The following is a 27743-nucleotide window of genomic DNA, read 5'->3' on the forward strand; positions in this document are numbered from 1 at the left end:
TTGGAGGTCAAAGCCTGCTCTGGTAGATGGCAGGTTGTGTAACTACCAAGCGGCAATTAGATGAAATGGATTAGTCCTGATATTATATTTTACTCAAAAATGATCCAATACTCCCTACTAGGGATTATTCATTGGACATTGCTCTAAACATAACATATGGGGCACGAATCTGTCCAATCTGGATGAAATATTTTTGAATCCACATAATTTAAAATGATTATTTAATAGTTAAAAAAAACACTGAATGTAGCCTGTTGCTTTCTGTATTTATCAGTGTCCATGACAACAATCTCTTAGTTACATTGCTATAGTTACTTTACGCTGTCAGGTCTTTAATTTTCTTCTTTGTTTCTCTTTTACGTTCACGCTGGTTTCACTGGGCCTCATTCACGATGCATGCATATGATCAGATTTGATTGTAAACTGTGCTTAAGAACATTTTCTTGAACATGTTGACATTCATCATTACTACAGGGCCAAACACCAAGGATGCATAGAACCCCTATTGTTTTTTTCCAGGGTTCTTCTTCTTCTTCGTCTTTTTCTTCTGCCACTCACTAAACTTTCACCTGTTTCCCATGCTCAAAAACAAATTTGGCAGGCATGACGGTATGGCTGCAAATTTATTATGCAGGACACCCATGCACCTGGCACTTGCCACATTTTTCTTCTGTGTGTACTTCCTCATCCTGAACAAATTTGCCCATAAAACCCATAAAGTCAGCCATATTAGATTTTCTGCCATTTTTAATTTTAAAAAAGAGGTTTCATACTCCTACAATGTTTGTCCAATTCTCCCCAAATGCAGCATCGATGATTTACAGCATTTCCCTGTACTACATTGCAAAGATAATTTTCAAAAGGTTAGCTGCAGGACAAAAATTTTAATTTAACCAAGGCTGACCATGTCCAAATTCTGCACATGGCCCCAAATTTAGATTGATTGCAGCAATACTTCAGGAGATAGAAACCCATATTGTGGATGGGCATGCACAGGCATGCTGTGTTATAGCACAATATGGCCTATAGGGGGTGCTTTTTGCAAAATACTCATTTGCATTTCCCTGCAACCTCAAACTGTATGAAATCTGACAGGAACCCTCAGACAGCTTCTCCGCAACAGTCCTGAGATGCATGCCTCCCTCAGTGCACGATCCTTAAAGACAATTCAATATGATTATGCATAAGATGTGAAAAAGATATTTGACACCTTTGTTAAATCCAGCCTCTATTAAAATGTTTAATGTATAATTTAAAGAGGGACTAGGGTTGCCAGATGTACAGATTTTTACCATAATTTACAGTTTTAAAATTATGTGTACAGGTCAGGTTTAGGGTCTTGACCAAACAGTGTAATGTCTGGTCAGAATAATTGATGTAAGACATTTTGTGGTAGTTTCCAATGAATATGTTTGTCAATGAATCCCAGGTCTGATAGAATGGCTCCCCAGTCCGGCATTGGTTCCAAGGGATCCTCCCCCCCCTCCCTAACCCGGTCTGACCTTGTTCCTCATTACTCCTCCTGCTGTACATGTCATCCTGTTTTGACTAATTCTATATCTGGCAACCCTAAAAGAGACCCATGTAGGTCATGTGTAACATATGTCGTGCCACTACCACCCTAGGTGGTGCTAGTGCACCACTTCAAAATTATAATTTTCAAATAATTATTAAAGATTACATTACATTACATTACATTTATTTGGCAGACGCTTTTATCCAAAGCGACGTACAAAAAGTGCATTTCATGGTCATAGACAACTAGTAAACACAGGTTCAGTAAGATACAATACCTATTTTGTACAGCTATTTCTAGCCAAGAACACATTTTAGTTCACACAGTGAACACTATTCAGATCTAACCTCTGCAAAGCCAACTAGGCAGAAGAATAAGCTACAGTATTAGGACAAATACAAATTACCAAAAAGTGCTGGGATGGGGCAACATGTAACAAGTGTCATGAAAAAAGTGTGGGGGGGTGGGGGGGGATTTAGAGTGAAATATACAGTGTGGTGGTGGTTAGTCTAGGTATAGTCTGAAGAGATGAGTCTTCAGGCCACGGCGGAAGATGGGTAGTGAGGGGGAGGTTCGGAGAGGTTCGTTCCACCACTGGGGAGCTAGGGTGGAGAAGCTCTGGTCGGGTGGGAGGGGTTACAAGGCGCCCTGCTGCCGCAGAACGGCACATAGTATCGAAACATGTCCTGCAAGTAGATGGGGGCTGTCCTGTTGGCTGCAATGTAGGTAAGGGTCAGGGCTTTGAACCGGATCCTGGCAGCGACCGGTAGCCAGTGGAGTGATCACAGCAGGGGAGTGACGTGGGAGAATTTGGGATGTTCTTACAGATGTTCTGTAAAGATGTTCTTACATCAAACTGACAAGTACTATGATGATTAGGATGTACTGTAGTAACCATGTGACTTGAGTTATGAGTTGAAACTCATCTCCATGAGTTGAAAATTAGATTAATATCCTCAAGAAATCATTGCACTCTACACTCTATAACATACACTCCTATGGAGGCTCTATCAATTAATCATACTTCCCAGAAGAGTAGAGGTTATAGCAGCTATGGGTGGGACTCCATTTTAATGACAAATAATTGAGTTGGATGTCAGGTGTCCACATACTTTCGGCCATGCAGTGTATCTTGCAGAGGAGCTGATTAAACGGATGAGGGGAGCAATTTCCCAAAATAATTATTCTTACACGATAGCCTCACGATGAGTCACTGTTTTTATGTGAAGGGGCCAGGCAATATAATTGTAATGAAACGTGTTAACAAACAGAAAAGTTAATTAGAACAACACTATTTAATCAGCTCAGGCTGAAGATTATTACAGTGTCTTGAATGCAAGAGGACGGCATGCTGCACCTTCCCACACAAATCACTGCCGCCCACACATTCGAAAAAGCAAAGGTGAAGCGAACTGTAAAAATGCTCTTTACTGCACTCCTCTGTGACTTTTGAGCATTGTACATTCTTTTCTTTCTGGCTCACTTGTTTACATTTTCAGTTTTCCCTTAACTGGCTGGAATGGAGTAAGTTCAGTGGATGCAAGGTTACTGTTCCCTCAGTCAACTTTCAGCCACCATATAAACACACACACACAAACAGAGAGAGAAAGAGAGAGAGAGAGAGAGAGAGATACCCTCCTGCCAGCAAAGACTGCTCTGTTCTAGACTGACAAGGTCAATCATTTATGTTTCTGTTAATGCTCAAGGCCCCATTGAAGGTCGGTGAAACAGTCATACTGTATCTTGTTCAGATAGGCAGTCCAACAAATAAGGAAATAAAGATTCCCATGTACAAAAGTATGGATTCCCAAATGAAACACACACACACACACACACACGCACATGCGCACACACACACACACAAACGCACAAAGGCACATACAAGCACTTCTATACACACAACTGACACAGATAGACACACACTCTTATTTTCTTTGCTATTAATATTGCTTCAACAGTAACAGCTTCCTGAGAATTTCACAAGATATCATCTTGTACTTGTTTCTGTTAATTTGGGTTTCAAACATGTGAAAGCCAAGACATTTTGAACTCTCTTAGCAATGAACTAAGGGAGTTCAAATGGGGATATTTAAATTACATTATAATCATCAAACACCCACATCTTTATGATGGTCATTGGTTTTTAAATTAATTTTACCTCCAGTAAATAATCAGAATTTGCTTTTCAATTTACTTTGACAGCTTATATCAATGATGTGTGAGTGTCATAAAAAGAGATTATAAAGTACCCATCAAAAATATGGTAACATCCATCCATCATCTATACCTGCTTATCCTAGTCAGAGCCGCTGGGGGTGCTGGAGCCTCAGTGTGCATTGGACAAGAGGCAGGAATACACCCTGGACAGGTCGCCAATCGACTGCAGGGCACACATGCCATTGGTTTACTAATCACTCACACACTCATACCTATGGGCAATTTGCAGTCTCCTATTAGCCTACCTGCATGTCTTTGGACTGTGGGAGGAAATTGGAGTACCTGGAGGAAATCCACATGGGGCACAGGGAGAACAGGCAAACTCCACACAGAAAGGCCCAGGCCAGGATCTGAACCTTTTTTGATGTGAGGCGACAGTGCTACCCACTGCACCACCGTGCTGCCCAAGTATGGAAACAGTAGAGTGAAATTAGTTATTTTTGCTATATACTTCAGTCATTTGGATTTGAGATCAAAACAAAAACATGTGACAAAAGTGCAGATAATCATGTTTTGTTTCCTGTCATTTGCATGCATATATATTTTACCATTTTACAGAAACAGCAGTTTTTTTTCTCTGCATTTTCAGTTGTACAAAATTTATTTAACAGATGAACTTGCAGTACTAGTACTCCAAAGCTATAAAGTCTAGCATTTGGTTGCATAGCTCTTAGATGCAACAACTGCATCAAGTCTATGAGCCACTAACATTACCAAACATTTGGTATTTTCGGCAATGCCTTTACAGGCCCATTTCTGTCAGTCTGTTTGAATTTTGATTCTAAAGTGGAACTAGTGCCATCTAGTGGCAATTACCCATATTTCAATAAATAACGCAATAACAAATTGAACATTAATTGAATCGTGTAATATGACAAACATTTACAAAATCATTTCAATTTCCAATTTGCTGTCTCCCACTGTTATTGCATGTGTGAAAAGCTTTGGATCTCAGTATCACCTTTATTGACCAATTTTGACCCCAATTGAGTTTGTAACTGTGAGTGGATGTTCTGTTGGGGACAAAACATGCCTAGTTAATGAGAGATCATAGGCAAATAGGCAGACTTGTTCAAGCTAACAGAGTCCCACTGATTTTCATTCCTCATCTCATTTCTTCCACTCCCACACTACCACTCATCTCCTACTTGGAAGTATGTGGAGGAAAAGAGGGCAGGAGACGAATGGAGGAAAGGAGAGAACGAGGAGACAAGAAGAAAATTGGGACTGCTTATCTGCTTCTCTGTCCTGAAAGCTTATGTCAACTACTGATGAAATAGCCCTATTATAATCATTATATTTTGCTGAGCCCAAAAATTGTCCCATAGCCAATCACAGAATCTTACACGTGGTCAGCCCATTTAAAGCTGCAAAATAGTTTGTGAGTTCACGTATAAGTAATTGAATGTAGGCTACAGTAGCCTGTACAAACATGGACATGACATTGCGATTTGTGTCAAGACACTAATGAATATGTAATCTGCCACATTATATCAAAGTAAATATCTCATAATATACAAACATAACAATTAACTGTAATTCCAGAATCCCGATGTGCCCAATGTCTGAACACACAGAGCTCTAATTCACCTCATATACAACAACTATACTGTGACAGTCAACATTATATTGCCAGTTTTTGGTTTTTCAGATTGACTAATTCAGAGACATTTTCATTGATTAATGCAACAGATGGACTACATGACCAAAGGTATGTAGAGACCCAAACATCATACCCATATGTGCATGTTGAACATCTCATTCCTAAGCCAAAGGTCCCCCCTTTGCTGCTAGAACATCCTCTACTCTTCTGGGAAGACTTTCCACTAGATTTTGTAACATGCCTGCAGGGATTTGCTTCCATTCAGTCGCAAGTGCATAAGTTAGGTATCAATTCATCCCAAAGGTGTTTGATGGGGTTGAGGTCAAGGCTTTGTACAGGCCAGTCAATTTCTTCCACAGCAAACCATTGCTTTATGGACCTTGGTTTGTGGATGGGGGCATTATCATGCTGAAACAGGAAAGGGCCTTTCCCAAACCGTTGCCACGAAGTTGGAAGCACACAATTCTATAGAATGGCATTGTATGCTGGAGCATTAAGGTTTCCCTTCACTGGAACTGAAGGGCCTATCCCAAACCACAAAAAACAGCCCCAGGCCATTATTTCTCCTCCACCAAACTTTACAGTTGGCACCATGCATTCGGGCAGGTAGTGTTCTCCTGGCATTCTCCAAACCCAGATTCATCAATCAGACTGCCAGATTGTGAAGAATGATTGATCTCTCCAGAAAACGCATTTCCACTGCTCCAGAGTCCAACGGCCGTATGCTTTGAACAACTCCAGCCGACGCTTGGCGTTGCGCATGCTGATCTTGGGCTTGTGTGCAGCTGCTCGGCAAAATATTGTGCATAATTGGGGGAATTAAAGTTCTCTGCCATCTTCGCCTTCTAAAGTTTGGATTGTGTCAGATTCTGTGGGATGGTCCAGTCAGTCACTGTAGGCGTGAACACATGATGTCACCCAGAAATGTGAAAATACTCTCGCAGTAGGATACACCGATGTGTCCTTCACCAGGAGGAGGTGAGCAGCTTGGGGCAGCAGTGAGTTTGAAGCCGCTACACTGGTCTTCTCCAATATTGGGACACTGGAGATAGAGGAATGACACAAAGATCGGTTTCTGTGGCACGCAGGAGACAAGTTAGTAGTCGGGGAAAGGATGATTCATTTTTTCAGCACTGAGACGTGCCCAGAAAGGTCATAAATGCTGTTTATAACAGTGGTGTGCAGAAGGGCATCTCTGAACGCACAACATGTTGAACCTTGATGCAGATGGGCTACAGTAGCAGGAGACAATGCTGGGTTTCACTCCTGTCAGCTAAGAACAGGGAAATCACACGATCACTAGAACTGTATGATTGATTTTATTAAAACATCAACTGGTCTGACGAATGCTGGGGACAGAATATTGTGTAAACAGTTTGGAACAATGAATCCGTCCTGCCTTTAGTCAACAGCACAGGTTGATGGTGGTGGTGAAATGGTGGGGGGGTGTTTTCTTTGCACACATTAGGCCCCTTAATACTGGTTGAGCATCATTTGGATGCAACAGAATACCTGATATCTATTTCTGTTGACCATGTGCATCCCTTTATAGCCACAGTCTACCCTTTTTCAAATGGATACCTCCAGCAGGATAATGCACCACAAAGCATGCATCATTTCAAACTAGTTCCATGAACATCACAGCGACTTCAGTTTACTCTGACCTGCACAGTCCACAGATCTAAATCTAATAGAGCACCTTTAGGATGAGGTGGAACAGGAGGTTTGCATGTTTGGCTGAAAAATCTGTGGGAGCTGTGTAATGCTATTGAGTCAGCATAGACCCAAATCCCTAAGGAATGTTTCCAGCAATGTGTTGAATCGATGACACTAAGAATGCAGGTGGTTCTGGAGGCAAAAGTGGATCCTATCCGGTCCTAAACAGGTGTACCAGATAAAGTGGCCCCTGAGTCTAAGTATCGCTATAACTTCAGTTCCAAGTCCATTTTGAAATGGATCACTAGATGGCAGTATGTAATCATCACAGGCAACCACTGAGGAGACTAATAAAACAGAAATATATTGTCATAAATATACTTCAGTTAATTGACAAAACAGGGCTTTGGGGGACAGTGATATTCCAATTGAATATGAAAAAGAATTAGCCACAAGTATTATGTGAATATCTAATCCATGGATGAGCCCTGGAATTTTAATCCACACTTGCTAAGATTTGAGGGAATTAAAGAATAGTGCACAGGTCACCAATTCATTGCAGGGCACACACACTATTCACTCACACACTCATACCTACAGGCAATTCAGATTGTCCAGCTAGCCTAACCTGAATGTCTATGGACTGTGGTAGGAAGCCAGACTACCTAGAGGAAACCCACATGGACACAGGGGGAACATGCAGACTCAACACAGAAAGGCCTCAGATGGGATTCTAATCTGGGACCTTCTTGCTGTGTGGAGACAGTGCCATCCACTGAACAATCTTGCCACTTATCACATTCAAGGCGCTTTGATATTCATTTAGTTTTCATTTACATGTTTGATTGGCCTAGACAATTTCTCTGTATAATGCAGGATATTTTAGATACTTCAACAACAAGCTAAGCTTTTATAGTTTATCTAGGGGCATTCAAGAGTTTAGGTGTGTTAAAGTAAGATAATACAGTTCAGGAAACTCCAAAGGAGTTTGTACAGTGAATTTATGCTCAAAGTGGTTGTACATACTGTATGGGCAGATTAATTTTAATTGTGTATAGTTTACAGAATTATGAACCTAAAACAAGTGTTTATATTGTGCTGGTGCTTCTTTCCTTAAGCAGAATGCACACACCATAGAAAATAGCTACAAATTAATATTATCATAACTTCTCAACAAATAATTGGATAATATCTACATGTACAACCAACCAACTTAAAACTACTGCATAAAATTACTGCACAGGCTGTATGGAGTTACTTTGAGTGTTTTATCTAGCCTGTTTGGATCCTGAACACCAAAATCCCTCTTACCATTTGTAAGGTCACCAGAAATTCTGTAAATGTCAATAAATATCCTTCATCATATACAAAAACTGTGTGGGACATTTGAAAACATACACAAAAACTGAAATTGTATATATATATATATATATATATATATATATATATATATGTGTGTGTGTATATAAACCCTTAGAGAGGATAGAGAGTAATCTTGATAATTAGCTGTTAATGTTGCACTTGATGATGTCACATTGCAATTATGTCATTCATGCACAGTAGGAGGAGGTGAATGAAGCGCATAGATTTCCTTGAACCTGCCACTTTTCTTAAACTGATTATTCACTGTCAAAAAAAGAACTTCTAGGCTGTTCAGATACATGAACTTTATAAAATTGTTGGACTGGCTAATACAGCATGTCAGAGCAATTAGCCTGACAGCTCAGCACACACTCTAAAAATGTATGCTTAACTTATACAGATAAAATTAACATTTTTTACTAAAATGTAACTTTTCAAACAAATCCGAACTTGAGCAAAGTGCACCAAAATGAGATTGTGGAAAATGCTTCATGCCATTTTTCTTGTTTATGCCAAAGACTTGTGTGGGCATGCATTTTAAGGATTTGAGGCCAGCAATAACTTAGTAGGCTCTAACAATATCTGACACATGTACAGTAAAGTGGCAATACTCTGTAACAAATACCATTGCAAGCATCTCACCCTCAGTATTTGAGTCTGCACAGTGATCAATTTTAATTTACACGCAAAATCCATATACATTTTATTGTGTGTCTTTGGGCCTTCCCTGTTTTAGATGTTTAAAATACATTGTTCATAGCTAATAAAAAGTGAGGCATTGTAGCTAAACATAATAAGTATGGCATTACAATAGTCACAGATTCCTCAAGTAAGTAGTCTACTTACTAGTTCTCACAGAATACTGTACAAAGGTACAAAAATACTAAATTATTTTACTCTTAGTTTTGTAATTTAGTATTTTTTATTGTCTCCTAAATGAGAGAACGGATTGGGGACAGTATTGTTCTGGAAAATGTGAATTTTCCTTTCTTTTGCACAGTTGAACTTGGTAGTTTACAGTAAGAGTGCCTGATTTCACAAAAACAGACGTCATCTAAATATAACTGTGGAGAATCTGAAGCGGGTAGAATATGTCCACCGGCAAGTTTAGCTGGTTCAGTGAAACAGGAATGCAAAACCTGCCTTTGTGACATTTATAGACTGCGCTGTCCTCAGACAGGACTTCAACATCACGGCAACCTTTTCTCAGCCATTCCTGTGACTTTTTACACACAATCACACAATCACACAATCTATCAGGCCCCAACTGAACTGACATCAGTGACCAAGGATGGGATGGTGTCGTGCTGGCAAGTCAATTACAATTGAATCCCAAGTGCTGTCATTATCCTTAAAATGTCCCTTAACTTATAGTTCTTAATTTAAGGAAAAATGCTCATGAAAAATGAAGCTGGGCAAACATGGAATTCAAGGGAGGGTAGCAAGGCGGGAACCCTTGGTAACCAAGAGAAACACCAATGCTCGTCTCACATTAGATTTTTTTTTTAAAAAGCACTTGGATGATCCTTTTGGGTCTTTTGGGATGATGTCAAGTGCTGTTATTATCTTTTAGAATGCTACTTAACTTATAGTTCTTAGTTTGAGGAAAAATGCCCATGGAAAATGAGACTGGGCAAAAATGGAATTCATTGGAGAGTAGCAAGGCGGAAATCGCAGCTACTCAAAAGAAGCACCAATGCTCGTATCACATTTGTAAAAAAAAAAAAAAAAACATTTAAAAAAGCACTTGGATGATCCTTTTGGGTCTTTTGGGATGATGTTCTATGGACAGATAAGTCAGAAGTTGTCATAAGTTAAAAAATACAATATGATGTTCTTTCACAGTAAGAACATCATACCAACAGTCAAATACGGTGGTGGTAGTGTGATGGTATGAGGATGCTTTGCTGCCTTGGGACCTGGAGGACTTTCCAGAATTGAAGGGGCCTTGAATTCTGCTCTGTACTGGAAAATTCTTTAGGAGAATTTCCAGTCATCTGCCCGTGAGCTGAAGCTGAAGCGTCATTGGGTTATGCAGCATGACAAGCACATCAGATATTATCACACCAATAGACCACAATGCATAAACAGACAAGCTTTCTATCCTTCGTTATAAAAAGCAACATTTCTCCCCTGTGATTGATGGACTATAATTTCTGTTAAAAATATTGTGAGATGATTGGAGAGGTGAAGCATACTCCATGGCATAGAGCTTTAAATGAATGATAAATGAAAAAAGTGTGGCAAGCAAACATGCACTAACTGCAAAATTATGCCAATTTTTCAGTACGCAGGGGACCAGTGGACTCAGTGGAGCATAACAACAACAAATTATCATGATCATCATCAACATATGACAACAATGGGAACGGATCCTGAAACCTCGCCGTTTGTTACAGCTTGTAGAAAACTGAGCTGACACTGCTTCCAATCCTGGAGGAGCTGAGTTGAAGAGAGGAGCCACTATTGAGTGATCCCTAAACAATACCATGACCATGGTCACAGCATTTCTCTGTGTGTCAGTGAAATGGATGTGCATTGGTTCAGACCCTGACCTTCTCAACATAGACAGAACCCAGATGTAGTCCAGGTGTAATGTGATTCTTGATGTGCGTGTCATTTAAAAAAAAAAAAAAAAAAAATTGGGTCCCAAAATGGGGCTGTACGTATCCAATCACCACCCTAATTTGGAGTGTCCGGTTACCTGCAATCGCAGCTGTGTGCAAACGCCAGTGATGATTCCATGGAGTGTAGACATCCACGGTTCTTCAAAATATGTGGTGTCACCAGATGCTTCTTTTCACACTGCTGACCACAGCCAGGCTGGCAGACCTGTCATGTGGCTTTGACACGAAGTTCATGGGCACCCAATCGACAAAATGCAGACCCCTGAACCTTTCTATACCCTGGGTGACGCAATCGCCAGTTGTGCTTTGTCTTAGGGAGCTACCGGCCACAGTCGGCACTGGCAGGGTCTGGATACCATTCAAGACCGTGGGGCTCATCCATGCACCACAGCGTGGTGCCTTGACCACCCAGCAAAATACTATTCACGCAGTCAGGAACTCCCACATGCTTATCTAATTGAAGGAGAAACAACTGCCATATGACATTAAAATCAGCCTGTGAGTCTTTTTAAACACTGTGTCATTCAGGGCTAAGAGTTTGGTAGTCCTGGACAAAAACTTAGTACAGTGGTCAAGAGCGTCTGTATTACCCGTTTGTCCACAAATTGTCTTACCAAATGGCTTAATGGAAAGAAAAAGTGAACCAAATTGTGATGTAGTACAATAAAGGTCCTTTTCAACTACAGACCTTACTTTCACTATTGTTTTTGATATTAGCTAAGATGCTGGTAAACAATCCCATTTCATTTTAATTATACTTGTTCTGGTGTTTTCTTTACGTTTAGTGCTATCATGTGTTTTTTTCTTCTTTAATAATGTTTAAGCAAATAACATGTAATCAATCATGATTAACCACAGCAAATCCTGTGATTCATTCCTCTTTTTATCATGTGACATCACAAACACATACATTTATCATATAACACATTTATCTAACTAAGACTTGAATGTGATTTTTTCAGTAAAGTCAAAAAGTGCTTAGAAGTGAAACCTACAGGGAGTGTTTAGCTGGCACACATACACAAAGTACAACTCAATGCAATTAAGAGAGATACAGATAAAATATCCAACTATACTCATTACCTTATTTTCACAAACAATCACCAGAGTTGTCTTTAAATCCCCCCTTTCATGACACTCACATTACATGTACCCCCATTCCAGAAGTTTTTGTAATTTGCACTTGTCCAAATATTGTAGCTTGTGCTTCTCCCTAGTTTGACTTGGCATAAGTTAGGTCAGAATAGTGTTCACTGCGTGAACTGAACTGTGTTCTTGGCTATAAGTAGCTGTATGAAATTATTATTGTACCTTATTGAACCTGTCTTTTGTAGTTGTCCTATGACCATGATATGCACTTTTTGTATGTCGCTTCGGAAAAAAGCGTCTGCTAAATAAATGTAATGTAATGAAATGTAATGTCTTGGTTTACACGACTCAATCAACATAGTGAATGGATGTTGCAAAAGCTATGAAATATGGCTGGTGCATTTTTGGAGTCAGAACTTCTAAGGGCCTTTGTTGCATGCTGTTGTGTAGTTTTTAGACAGGGTGGCTCTCGTCCTGCAGCTCTGTCTGGTTTCACCGCACCAGCAAGTCCATCCGGAGGGGGAGCCTTGTGTTCTCTCAGATTCCTGCTGCGGCCCTTCCTCTTCGCTTCCTCCCAGTGTCGCGACGCGGCGCAGATTCCGATCTCCGAACCATTTCTGCTCAATGACCTCACTCACCCGGGCCACAACCATAATCTACGCCTTCTCATGCAATGCCCCACTGTCCGGTCACATGAAGTATGTGTGTGTATGTGGGGGGGGGTCGAGTCATGTGCAGCTGCTGTAAAGCTAGAAAAAGAGCCAAAATGGTGGCTGTTTCCTCAGAGGTGGCTCATCAAACCAGTTTCATTGTTGAGTTCTCCTGGCTGTCAGGCTCTTTGGTGAACCTGAAAGCACTCGCGTCACAGGGGATGCCAGGGATGCCTTTCACAATGTGGCTCTTTCTCTGATGGTGGAATGCTGATAATGGTGCCAAGGCATGATAAACCGTGGACTGACGTCACCCTATTCAGGGTGCATTCATACACAACGTAAATGCAGCGTATTTCAGCAAATGAGGATGGGTATCACAATTTTAGTAAGGCCTTTTGCTTTGGTTTTGCCTGGGACTAAAAACCAATCAAAATATTTGTGGATTACCCTTTTCAATTCAAACCACATATTTTAAGTCGTGTTGAAGTCCAGATTTTGCATGTGTTAATCTAATTTTATACCCCAGTGAAACAATAAATACATAAAAACCAATAATGTAATAAGTAGTAGTAGTAGTAGTGTACTTTATTGATCCCCGGGGGGAATTTGCACTGTTGCAGCACCAAAGACAACAAAGTAACACAATCAGATACAAATTTACAGTAGATACAAATATATACAGAAATCAAAATATACCAGAGGACACCTTCAGAGGTGGAGTCCATGCCTCGATGGGTCAGAGGTGTTTTGGGGGCATGAGGGTCCCACAATATTAATAGACAATACACAATATTAGGTAGGTGGTTTTAGTGTTGTAGCTCATCGGTGTATATTGCATAGTATTTTGTGATTTGACGTTTTACTATATTATGGTCTTATACAGTATATACACTATGCACAGTATACTGCTGTTTTGTAATGATGACTGCCTCTGAGCAGGATTCGGCCTGGGGCAGTTTGACATCTTGGTTGGTGAATTTCTGGATTTACTCTAGTATACCTCTGACTGACACTTGAGAAGTCAGTTACTCTGTCCCAAACAGAGTTATCTTTTGGGGTTCCATTGGTGGTACCTGTACCCTTAAAAATATATAACCTAAATAACTACATAACCTGTACACATTATAGATCACAGCTCAAGCGTACTTATTTCAAAAGGGTGTTTTCCACGGTTGTTTATGCAGTAAATTGTTTCATATAATAGTTGTATTACTGTAAAAGGAAGGGAAGGGAGTAACTCAGTGGAATGAGGATGTAACACTGTTAATGCTCTTCCTAGAGACAGACTCACGCTCTCACATCAAAGATGGCAGTTTCACTTAACGCGTCCTCCTAAACAGGATTTCATTGTAAGATCAGGTTTGTTGGTTGTTTTATCCCAGGCTGTATGTTGGTGGTAGTAATGCTATCATAGTTTGAGTCCCCCCACCCTACCCTAAACCAGCATTCCTTGGCCCAAACACCACAAACTAGCGATAGAAACAGATGGCAAATTCACCCTAATTATGTCATATTTTGATTCCCACTGAATCAAAGTCACATCGGTGGTTAATGTCATCTAATGAGAATGAAAAGCACTGACTGTTGAGATGTGATCATTTAATCAGTACTCTGACTGGGAGCAAGTTAATTTCTCAAAGTATATTGCCACTTCACTTCCTGTGCTCTGAGGTTAACGCTGTTAATAGCTAAATTATTTTTCTTCATTGTTGGGGCTATCAGAGAAAACTGCCACACTTAATAGCAGTCTTACAGCATTTGAACTGAAAGCATTGCTAATTTGATACTCATTTGTTTGGATTCATGCAAGTTCCTTGCAGAGTGGCTATAATGCCTCTTTATATCATTTTATGCCTATTATTTCGCAAAATTTTCTATTTAAATTACTGTAAATTATCATCACTGCCACTTCAGGTGTTGGTGCTTGATTACGGTAACCCCTCCAGCTCACCATTTGTTTATGAATAAGGTCTGAAAGATCACGTATGTTTTCAAAACTATGATTCATCGTGATTATTTTTGCTAAAAAATATTGCAATTATTTGTGAATGCCAACAGGAACTGTAGGAACTTGCTAATCAGAGTTGAATTGAAGGTGTTGGCTGGACCAATGACTTGATTTAATTGTTTCCTGGTGTTTGATACAGTAGACATGTCAAACATCTCTGCAGTCAATGCAACCACATGACGTGATTGCCTTTGTTCAGCCTGAAATACTTGTTCCATTAAGAGTTCTCCTTCAAGTGAACACTGACATACTTCCACCCCAGCCTGCTTCCTCTGGCCCTGTACAGGAGAAGGACTGACAGTAGTATTTATACTGATACATGCAACATACATACCCTCAATGTATGTATCAAATGTATGTTAATATACACTTATATATTTAATTAATCTCACCCTAGACCAATCATTTATCGTTAATTTGACAGTATATGTCTTGAGTAAGCATAATAAAAACAATGGTTGTGTTTATTCCACATTTGTTTTATCAGGGTGGTGTATGTTGAGTGGTGTAATCATTCAATTATGCTTTATTGAATTATTTATATTATATATGATATTATTTATTTCATTATTTCCTACTGGCTGATACTGTCGTTAGATAAAATCATCGTGACAGCCTCATAACGTGTGTTGTGTTACTTCCGCAGATGTGAGCAAAATATGGTCGAGAATAATATTTTTGCTTTTAAAACACGCTTATTTTATATGCATGCATTCATTTTACTCATAAGAAAACTGCATGTTTCATTACAGAGAAGAAATGACAAGAAACTACATGTTAGCAAATGCATTTGAAATATGCACATTTGAAATTAAAGACAGGCATTCAAAGGAGACATATATTCAAAACAAAAACAACAAACATAAATAATGCATGTCTTATCAAACTTTAGAATTATATATAATTAGAAGAAATTAGACAAATATATAATATACACAAACATTGTGGAAGGTCTGCAGCATTTATGAAATGTGTTATATATGTGATTTCAAAAATATTGCAAGCGCAATGCTACAAAATGCTTTCCATTCATTCAATTCAAGACCTTGTGGCCCATCCATGGACTTCAACAGTGTCCTAACAGGAAGAGATACCCAACAGGTCCCATGTTGGTCAACCTAACTTGAACAAATCAAGAAGAATATCTAAATTTGAATTACCTGAGGTAATTCTACCTATATTCATAGCCTCCCTCCATTTCTAGGCACCATAATGTTTGTACACCATAAAAGGTTCTGTGATTTCTACATGATAAAACCAAAGTATATAAAAATACCCTTTAATAAACTATGAGAATCTTCGCTTTAAACACATGTGAATTGTTTGATTACAAATCTAAAATTGTGAAGTACAGAAAAAAAAAGGTTTTGTTCCTACTGCCCTCTGTGGCGACTGAAATCATAATGCTGAACAAATACAAATATAATGCATTTCATCTCTTTAATGCCAAGCACTATGTTTTATATTTATAAAGTGTACCATCAGTCTTTTTGAATAAAGAAGCTAAAATAGTGATGGCATGGGCAGTTTCTCAATGAAGGAGAATTTAATGAAAATTGCAGGTACACAGTAAAATGTTCAGTGTTAAATCAACTCTTACAGAGTACATGTGGTCCCTATTGGACTCATATGTACTCTGTTAAAGTTGAAATAACTCTGGACATTTTACTATGCACATGTGTACAGAATTATACAAGTTTTCACTGGTTGAGAGACCCAGCTATTTATGTTGGTGTCTAGGGTCACAAAACAAAGCAAAACGTTTAACCAACGCCATCTGGATTGCTGTTAAAAATGCAAATGCGATAAAACTGAAGAATTGCACCTTTGCATGAAATACATCAAAAGCGCAACAGTCCAAGCTAGTGTGGAGTCCAGAATATTCGCGAGAGATAAATTATTATTATATGTTTTATTGGGTATAGAAGTCAACATAGAGTACCCTCCCAGTTTTTAAGGTGCAGTATATACTGTAGATGATTAAAGGCATATATTTATCGAAGTGAGATTCAAAGAAACTAAATAATAGCATTTGTTTGTCCTGCGGAGGCTCGGTTTAAAAAATATATATATCTGCTTCCTGTGTGTCTCCGTGTTGTTGGTGTGTAGAGCCTGAGGGTGCAGCTCTCTCGGGTGTACAGGAGTGCCCTCTCGCCTCAAACCAGTCCGACAGGTGAACAGCGAATCGCTGACGTTCACCACCGCGCGTTAGCCGCTCTCTCCCTTCTGAAAGTCGTCCTCGGTGCTATGGGAACCCCGCCATACAGGTCAGACCGGCAACGACTTCATTCCTATCCGAATCATAGGACCTGTTTGGACTGCCTACCTGCGAGTGGTGCATAAAAGGAGGCGATCAGGTACGGTATGAACGACACAGCTGACATGGAGCCCGCTCCCTTCACAGGGTAAACATTTAACATATTTACTAGGCGTATGGGGCTGTATACCGACTTGCGAGCTATCAAACCTTACATTACGGGGATGCGAAGTTATGGTCGACACGTGCGGGACAGAAGCGATGTGAAGTTCAGGAATCACAAGCTTTCTCGCTTCTGAGAACCGAGCATTCCTTAACATTTCTCTTGTTTTTCTTCACAAGCAGAAGCTGACTTAAAGCATGGTTCCACGCCTGGATTTAAGAAGATCGTTCTGGACAGTTTGATCTCTCGGGTCGAGTGGTTCTTAACAGTTCAACAGTTCATTACCAAATTGTGAAATGTTTAGGACCACTTGATCAGAGGGATGCTAGCTTCCAAGAGAAGGTGAGAGACGGTGATCGAAAAACGAACAAATTCGAAGAGTGGAAGGCAGGAAGTAAAGGAATAGAGTATGGTGAATTACAATTTCTGTCAAGCTCCTGTTAAAATCGTAATTTTGTGTTTGGCAAAAGGTATTTTATTTGCTTATTGTTCACCCAGCTAAAAGCATGGACTTCTGGAAAACAGACAGTCGGTTTCATTTCAGTTTAAATGATCTACCTAGAAACCTTCAGCTGAAGACTCAGATAATTCCACAAGTTGGAGTTTGTTTTTCATTTGCTTGTAAAGAAAGTTTCGGCTACCACATGTCCCACGAAGAAAACTATTTTATTCAACAGTAAACGGGTTTACTAACTTGGTTTCGTTTCTTGAAACTCCGTTCTTACTGTAAATAAATCACCTGTTTAGGCTGCACGTTTTTGTACTGTCTCAAAGTATTTATTAAAATAAGGAAATTGATTTGTAAATCCTGATCTCTCTCTCTCTCTCTCTCTCTCTCTCTCTCTCTCTCTCTCTCTCTCTCTCTCTCTCTCTCTCTCTCTCTCTCTCTCTCTCTCTCTCTCTCTCTCTCTCTCTCTGTCTCTCTCCCTCTCTCTGCATTTGGGAAGAAGTTCCGTTTAGTGCCCTCTTCAGTTCTATAGGATTTTATATCTGCCAAGGCACACAAAGCCAGCGCGGAAGAACGCGCATATGCGCATGGGATTTTCTTAAACATGATTTTTGTTTCCTACGGAAACATTTGTGGATCCTCAAACTATAGGCCATCTGTTTCCCCCGTATGCTTACTTGGACTGTACATCAACAATAATTCATAGTCTTGCCTTCCTACCCATACAAAAATTAATTTGTATGCCAACACCCTAAGTAAGAGAAGGTTTTAATTTTAAGAAACTTTTTCAGAATTTGAATGGTCAAATGATACAATTTCAGCCAGGCAGTGTCAGTAGAGTTGGGCAGAGGATTGACCAAGTTCGCTCTCCGTGGTGCTGATACGTTGTTATGTCATTGTCCTTTTGAGCAAGGGTTTACAGGGGATCCAGGGTCAAGCCTGTGAGTTTCTCCTATAGAACAAACTCCATTGACCCCCTCTTCCCTGGTTAGTGATTAATTCCATCCATTGGTTCATCAGTCTTGTCTCTTATCTCTGTACCATGGTTGCATTTAGCCATATCTTCCATATGGCAATATCGCATGGGCTGGCACATTCCCCTCCTGTCTTCACAGAATCTTCATCTTGCCGAAAAAAATTGTACGACTAATGACTCTCTCTAACTGTTCACGAACCATCATCCCCACTTATTACTAAGGTGAATGTACAACCAATTTTAATTGAGACATTCATGTAACATGCCTTTTCATGTATAAATATTCATATTGTCCTTCCCAAACCATGTGACAGTCTACTCCACCTAAATTCTCAAGCTCACACATATAACACGAGACATGCCAGTAGTTTACATCTCCCTCTCTTTCACTCCTCTCATTGCCAGTTTTCAGCTCAGCACAGAGGAGCACATTTATGTAAAGAGTATACAGCAAATTTACAAACAGCTACGTCTCTTTTGAACTTCAAACACAAGTTAAGGGGGACCCTTATGCATTAGTTTATCTGAAGATGTTGTGTATTCTATTTCTCTCCCTTTTCTTCTCTGTCTTGCTCTCTCTCTTTAAACTTGTCTGTCTTCTCTCTGCTCCTCTCCTACTTGCTTTAGCCTACCCACCCATGACTGCATGCTCACACACTCACCTGAGTAAACGCCCATGCATACATGTCTGCATGTACACACACACACACCCACATATACTTTTGAAATGACTACTATAAGTTTTTTTTTTTTTTTTACTATACTATGATTTTTATTATTGTGTGTTAAGTATCATAAATTAGGAGAGGACTCTTGTAAGCCCACTAGGGTTTGTTTCCTCTTCCGCACACTTGTCTTGTAGTTTAGGTCTGATGTTGGTATCCTTTTATGTCCTTTATTGTGTTTTGAGTAAATCAAATCAAATCAAGTGCTCCCCACACAACAGGGACAACTTCAGTAGCAGATTTGACTTTTTCAGTCCTTTATCAAGGGAGATGTAGTTCTACTAAAATCGAAAATGTGAAATTGTAACTATTCTTTTTTATGCTGTGATGCCATGTTCCAGTTTTTAAGGTTCCTTGGAAGCAAAGTAGTCAGTATAAAAATGTGCAGAATACATACAAAGGGAATTTTAAAAGATGTTTTACATATGAATTATAAAATAAATGAAATGGCTTGTGCCTCAGATTATCAAACGCTCTTCCCCTATAAATGACATTCATTGCAGGAGTGAGTCTTCTTCTCACTCATCTTCTTCAGTGAAGGCTCCAAGTCTATGCCTCCCTAAAGGTTTTCTCTCAATCAAAATGCACTCTATGTTCTATTAAAAGAACAATCAATCAACAGCCAGCTCAGAGTTGGTTGGGCGTTCTCTACGTTTTCTGTAAAGATCTAAATTATTCAAAGCCTGTCCAAAATAATGACATCATTTTGATGGTTACTGGCCATGTGCGTGTCAAGAACGGAGACTAAGTCAATGCGATGTGAATGTTATTTATTCCAACGCTATCTAAATCTCCCTCTCAAAGCCTCACAATAATAAAACATTTCAGCTACTCAATTAACCCACCTGTTTGTTCTGGTCAAATCTGACTCATTTACAAATTTCATATATCAGAAATGTAGTTTTGTTCATCTAATTAGCATAAGGCTGTAGTTTTCCACACAAGGCATCTGAACATATAAATTATCACCACTATTATTAAATATTAGGTGTTTCATGAATTAATTAATAGGAAATTAATGGGTGAAACTGGAATATTAAGTTCATATAGGAGTTTGAAAACACTCACTTACACACAAATTCATATGCATACAGGCATGCATGCAAACACACTTGCACACACAGATACACACAGACAGACAGACACAAAATGGGACTGTTTATGTTGTCCTATGATCTGTTTTGAGGTTGAATTTGTGATGTTAACAAAATAAATGTGACCCAACTTGGACTTCAGATACACGTCTCACACTCGACTATTTCACTGGAGAGGCAAGGAATGTCACAAAATCACAAACACTGTTAAAGTATGATCTCCATCTGTAAGAGAATACCAAACGAACGTGCGTAAATTTGAGAAAGTTTTGTTCGGGGCTCCAACATTGCAGTGATTCGGGGTGTTCCCGAGGGTTAAGCATAGGCTACTCAGCAGCTTGAGCATGTTCTCTGCACTGACTACAGACATCATGCAGCCCTTAATACTTTTTTGTGGACTCTGGTATTATATAGAAAAATAAAATAAATAACACAAAACACAAAACGGCCTATCTCAAAAGTTTTCAGATCCTGAGAAAATGTATTTGACTAACATTAAACTTTGAACGTCGCATAGTTTAAAGTTATGACACTCTTTCTAATGAAAGCAAGATTCCCTATGCATGACACACTGGACTACGTCCAGTCAAAATATCCAGTTACAGCATTGTGGTTTTGAGCGGCCATTCTTGGACTTTATGATTTACGTGTTAATTGCCTGCGCAACACCTCAGGTTTCCTTGCCAGGCAGTCTGACAGTGCGTTCTGGCAGACAGACTCCAATTAACAGCTCCTCTTGTGATTCGAATGGTGGGAGTGGAGGCGCAGAATATTTAACAAAGCCATAAAACTAGATTGCGTCGCATTTTGTTGCTTCAATTTTAATTTGGTCTAAATACACGGACCTTGCTAGCACTACTCGCTATAACCGGTCCGCGCATTTAAATGCATGGTCACACTTAAAAGTGTGTGATGTTCTTATAATTCAAAACGAGGACATGTTGACCCGACAGGATTTTGACACAAACAGTTGCCAAAATGTGCGCATAATGCATCGAGTGAATGACTGACGCTGAACGAGTGAACGTGTGACAACCACACGAGTTGGTGACAGGCTAAAGAGGGAGAGAGGGGAAGAATGGGCGAGGAACGTTGAGTCTTTGTAAAGATGTCATTTCATTCCTGCGCGAAATGGAAGAGGTACAACCCCACCCGAAAAGTCAGAGGGCATAAAATAAAACATATGCAACTTTTGGGATTTACTAACGGATTGCATCGATTGGAAAACCTGGCTGGACAATATGATAAGGCAAAAGTCATTGTAGAGTCGGTTGCCTCGGTGAATCATTTTAGGAGCGTCATCTCAATATGGTCCTAGAATAAATGGATTTGCAAAAGACGGATACTGATTGGATGAAGTTCCCGTGCGATATTTGGTGGACAAAAACACAAATGCAATCACGGCCATAAGCAATATGCCCGACCGATAGGATAGGGCAGTATTTAAGTCTTATTCCTTGATGGATTTGCACGATTCCACAAGGGGTATTAAGACTATAAAGGCGACACGGACTATCGCTGATTTGGGCGCAAGATGCCTGGACTCGGATATCATTTTTGGATTTACAAGTCACCTTGCGAAAAGACCCCCGAAGGTAGGTTCACCCCAAACGGAACAATATGAAAAACTTTGTTGAACCAAAATCCGACATTGAGCAATAAATTTGTTGCTCATCAAATTGACCAACAGTAGGCTAATTGGCTGTAAAATAAAGCTCGCTCATTCTACTTGCACCGAGGCAACACTTTACAATACAAGTAGCAATGATCAGGATAACTAAAGGTGAATAGGATGAATAGGGGGATAACTGTTGGTCACCACATGTATAAATCTGCAATGAGCACATTAAAAACATGTTCCTGTTTGAAATGTGTCCGTTTGTTGTCAGCGTATTCCCATGACCAGCTACCGAGCATTCAGCACCAGGAACAGTGGACGCATTCCAAAATTGTAGCTGTTCTTGCTTTTCGCTTGTGGAGCTTACATATTTTTATAGGCCTATATTCATTTTCTTAGACAGTTTAAATAAGTAAAACAATATACTATACTGTGTACCTTAACTACCGCACTCTGTACACAATACAATGTCCTAAAATGTTAATTCAACTCTAACGGAGTCATGTGAGCAGACAGACTACTTATGAAGTGTCGGACATTTATGCACCCTCTCGAGAACTTTTCGAGGCACACAATCTTATTCAACCAAACATTCTTGGCTGACCCTGGTCTCTCTGATTTAAAATTTTGCAGACGGTCAATTTGTGAGTTCTCGAGCACAGATATGGCTATGGCTTTAAATAATCATATTGCATAATTAGAAAACCAAAACCAAAGGATTCGTGCCACAACACAACTTGCTCATCACTGTAAAACACACGAAAACTTGCATATGCTACAAATCATGTTGTAAAAAGTAAACATATAAAATAGAGTATAGTGTCATACGTGATGGCATATAGACCTATACAGGTTGGAGTTCCAGTTTGTAATGTCAAGCTATTGGTTGCCGTCTTTTTAACATGTATTTTCTAATTCCTTGCTAGATGCCCTGATTTAGGTACATAAGTCCCTACAGTCTACACAAACACACTATTTGAAGGGGTTAGAGTAAGACAGCGATAACAGGGATGTATTTTGACGGCAGAGCGATCATTTCTATATTTTCAATATGGACAATCAAATATTTAACCTGCCCAGGTAACCTATTCAAATGTGATCGTTAAGCATCTATTTCGTACAGTGTCCAGGAGATGACGCTAAAGTAAACTGCACGGAGTTTCGATTTTCCAGTCATATTTGACAATGTGGTTCCAGTTGGACCAATATAAACTCCGTTAGACTTGAATTAACACTGGGCATTTTACCGTGTATAAATCAACCGTGCTGATACAGACTTTAGGCTACTTGAAAGTTTGTAACCATACATAGAGGTGGCCTAGGACATGTTTAGGCTTACCATTACGCCTCGTACTTTGTGGAGATAGAGACGACGCAGTTTATTTGTGGATACAGTTCTGCCTGTCAAGCTATTTATTAATTGAATTAAATGTCTTATTATACACCCATGGAACAATAAATCTCAAATGTTCAATGTTCAAATGTTTTCCACTCTTTTCTATTTTCTTCACCTTTTTATTTTCGTTCTCGGAAAAGATTCCTGAAACTTGTTCCGACGTACAGAACCCGCTGTCTCATGAAAAAAGCACGAGGACGAGGCTTCTTCATTCGGCGGAGGAAACTCAGCGCTGCAGCAGGCCACCGCCGGAGGGCTCTGGGAGCGCATGCATATCTGAGAACTGTCCCTCCGAGAGTAGCGAGGACAAAAGCAACTTGTGTAAACGATGTCAGGTCGTCGCCAACCCGACGATGCAAGCACTGGACTTGACTGATCCAGAGTCAGAAAAGGTTTGTAAAGTTGAGTTATTCTACCAACAACAGAAAATGAATGGGGATGTGTCAGTGCTCATCGATCTCTTCTATTTAACACTTTGACGCTATGACCGCCGCTGTCAAAGCACCTCGATTCGTGTCCCTAGGAACCACTGCAATGCATTCAAAAAGCTTTAGATGAGTTGGAACAGCACTAAATTAAGTCATTTTTGCATGGACATTAGAAGCTGTAAGATGTCCAGGATTTTGGTGAATAACTCATACTAATATAAAAGAAAATTATATATTGTAATTTAAATCATCACGTGGATTCAAAGTTTCAAGGAGAATGAGTGAGTAAGAAAGGCCAAAAATGGAATGGATTCAGGAATATGTCTACCTTTCTAATGGAGGCTCATGAGAACTGTGGTTCCTACAATCTGCCTCACTGGGGGCGACATAGCCCAGGAGGTAAGAGCGGTTGTTTGGCAGTCGGAGGGTTGCTGGTTCGATCCCCTGCCCTGGGCATGTCGAAGTGTCCCTGAGCAGGACACCTAACCCCTAATTGCTCTGGTGAATGCGAGGCATCAATTGTAAAGCGATTTGGGTAAAAGCGCTATATAAATGCAGTCCATTTACCATTCATCTGCAAAGATTGCACACCTGCCATAATTTATGTATTTTACTGCCCTGCCATTGAAGACAGGAGCATCAGCCCCTGTTGTGCTGAGTTTAGCCAATTAATGAGTGCTAAAACGATTTAATGGTTAGATACTGCAAAGAACAGGGAGTGCAAAGCACATAAAAATGTCTACATATCCACCTGGACCCCCTAGCAGAGGATTGTATAATCTCTTCAGGTTTTAGTGCTCTTTACTCGCTACTAAAGTTTAGATTTTTCCCTGCTCAGTTTAACACATCATAAACAACACGAAAGCTAATGTCCCATGGAAGTGGCTCTTTGTCTTGGAAAGTGTTGCACATTTCACCATCCTGCTGCAGGGCAAAACCAAGGTTCAGGTAACAGCAGAGCAAAAGCATCACTCTGTGGCGTTTGCCCTGAAAAGACCCACAGATCTCTGGAGCCATTATGAATGCTGGTGAGCAATTCCCAGCAGCCAGGGTCCTTAAATAGAAATGGTTGCTATGGCTCACCCAGGTGGGTGCTGTCCCTTGGTGTGATCTTAACCCATTCACAATAATTTTCTTTGGATAAAAGCCAACATCATGGAGAAAATATGCTTTGGTTTAAAAGCCAAATTCAGTCACCATCATTGCATATTTCCAAGATATGGTGTCTAGGTTCATTCAGGCAGTAACCATCCTTTGCTACAACAGCTTAACAACTGACAGGTGTCAATAAATGAGCAAGAGAAAGTGATCACTGCATCCAAAATGAAATACATGAAGCAGTTGTCACTGGCTTTACAAAGAATTTAAAGCCATGAATGACATAAATATACTAGGCTATACAGTCTTAATCTTTAGTTGTAGTTCATAGAATGCATTGGGGGTCTCCTGTGTAATGTGTTGACGTGAAGTTCTCGATGCAATGATGTTTCTAGTTATGGATTAGTCAGGCGTAGTTGACTCTACTTGTGCTGACTGTGGCCTGTAGCCCTTTAGCCCAGGATGTGATGCCTTTTGGTTGGCAGTTATCCCCCACCTCAGTGCTCAACCGCAGTCATGGTCAAAGATATATAATCTGTCTGCTCCATTTGTGCAGTCCTCCAGTGCATTAAGTATGCAGCTCAGCTGGCTAACGGAACAGAAGCGGTGGCGAGAGGCAGACACCTATGCTAGTGTGTGTCTTTTAAAATGCAAGATGAATGCTGGCAACAGTGAGACAGGCTGAAAATCACAATCGGGCATTTAAACCGAGGGAGAAAACGGCAGAGTACAAACTTGTTAAAAATTTAAAAGACTGAAGCTTTTTTTCTATCATTGTTTGTGTCGCTTCGATAAGCTAAAAACCCCTTGACCTATTTTGGAGCCACTTTGATAAATGAAATGGGTTTTCCCCCCTTCCCTTTGTTCCTCAAAGTGTTATCTTCTCAAAGGCCCAGGTGGTCATGTGATGTGTTGAATTAGGCGGTAGCACTTTTCATTGGCACTGACAAATTGTACCAACGAGGCTGAAGTGGCTGGCAGATTCAACAACTGCCTCTCAAATTTCAGTACCCGAGCAAGCTGTAATTAAAGCCACCTGTGAAAATTGCTGTTTTGACAGATGAGCTGTATTAGATTCACCTGAAAGTTCCTGACGGCTGATGCTTTTTTCCCTCCCATCTTTCTGTAGGTGAACTGGATAGAAATATATGCTGATTTTATGAGAAATTATAATCTTCTTTATAATCTCTTGCTATCTTCTTTCTGAGTTTTTGCTCTTGCTTCTATTTTAGGTGAAAATTAGGGTTCTTCATTGGATAGTCCATTTATAAATCATCCTCATTAAGGCAAATAAGTCTATCTGTGCTTTGTGTTCCTAAAAACCTTCCTTAGGATTCTTGGTTAAATTTTATCTTTTATTATATGTTCTCTAACTTGATAACTGTAAGAGAATGTACCATAATAAAATAGAAGAATTTTATTTAAAAATTATGTTATATTTCAAGAAACCACACTGCCTTCTGATTTAATCTGGAGATAGTTTCCATATTCAGTACTTAAATAGTTACATTTTGCATGAAATTTTCTGTGAAGCCTTTTTGGAGTTTTCGTTAATGCAGGGTTTTGTCATTCTGTTTATACATTGTATATGCGAGAGGGGGGGAAAAAACATTAAGATAGACATGCGTGTTCCAGGAGATCTAGAATACTGAAAATATATACAAGGATTCACCAATTAGGAAAAGGAAATACACATTAAATACTGTTTTTAAACAAGTATGTGTCCATGGTATTGAAATAAGACAGACAAGTAAGAATCAGTGGAAATCAGATGCTACAGTAGACAATACACACCAGTGTGCATGCATATTTTCTCTGTTTCTTTCAAATACCGCTTCTTCACCAAACTACAGTAGCAATTGAAAATTATATTAAATGAAAGACGTCCTGTTTCACAAAGTAGACGATACGATAAGATGATAAATCCAAACGAACATTTGGGATGCTGGGACAGCAATAACTGAAACATGTTTTGAAGTCATATGATATCAGAGGATGGGCATGTGGGTAATGAAGTTAGACGTCCATTAAATAAAAAAAACACGGACACAACGAAATTGATTTTAAACTAAATTTTGTACCCTGTTTCACAAAAGCGCGACCGCACCAGTAGATATTATAACGATCATCTTGGTTTCTATTGTGCATTTCCATTAAACCAGTAATAATAAGGGTGGAAATGCGTGGGTTGCAAAGAAATCTCGGGTTATGTTACTCCAGGACGCACTGGGACTTGTTGGAAGCGAGGTAATGCCGGCGGGTGAGGTCATGTATTATGTCGCGGGAGTCTGGGCGGTGTCTTCCCCGTCTCCATTAGTGAATTTGTGTGGCACACAGACAGAATGTTGTTGATCAAGCCCGCGGACGGAATCCAGATCACTGCTACCGGCTGCGCCTTTAGTGATTAAGCGACTCTACAGTTGTCTTTTGCTGGAGGTAAATGGAAACTAAATTCCGCGCTACTTTTGTTAGATTATAAATATTTTGTGGACAATTTTGCCAACGGTTGATTTGTGGAAGTAGAAATAGCACGGAAAAAAAACTCTACGATGTTATTGTACACGTGCACTTAGGGACCAATGAGCAATGCATAATTAGTTAACTGTGCAGTTAGTACAAGGTGTTAGACGAACGTGTTATAGACTACTGTAGTGGAGACGCACGCGCAAAGTTATGCGTTCACAGAGTAGCTGAAACTGATTTTAACTTCCTTTAAACAATCAGTTTCCTTCTCAACGCGCACCATTGGAAAACAGGTCTAAGTTATAATACGGTAAATTGTATATATAGTATTTTCTATACTATGATT

At 39.7% G+C, this 27743-nt stretch overlaps 1 protein-coding gene across 5 annotated transcripts in view; it reads left to right on the plus strand.

Annotated features, from left to right (window-relative positions):
- Positions 1-21446: 21446 nt before the first annotated feature.
- Positions 21447-27743, plus strand: part of LOC135257120 (kinesin-like protein KIF26A) — a 49063-nt gene continuing 42766 nt past the window's right edge. The window contains exons 1-2 of one of the 5 annotated variants that reach the window (XM_064339557.1): positions 21447-21989; positions 23549-23800. In XM_064339557.1, the coding sequence (XP_064195627.1) occupies positions 21855-21989; positions 23549-23800 (387 nt within the window). In that variant the 5' untranslated portion in view covers positions 21447-21854. Of the gene's footprint in view, positions 21990-23548; positions 23801-27124; positions 27371-27743 lie in introns of those variants that run through there. The other 4 variants (XM_064339558.1, XM_064339563.1, XM_064339559.1 and 1 more) reach the window with 4 other exon arrangements.

This window comes from Anguilla rostrata, chromosome 6 (genome assembly GCF_018555375.3).
Source record: "Anguilla rostrata isolate EN2019 chromosome 6, ASM1855537v3, whole genome shotgun sequence".
NCBI lineage: Eukaryota > Metazoa > Chordata > Actinopteri > Anguilliformes > Anguillidae > Anguilla > Anguilla rostrata.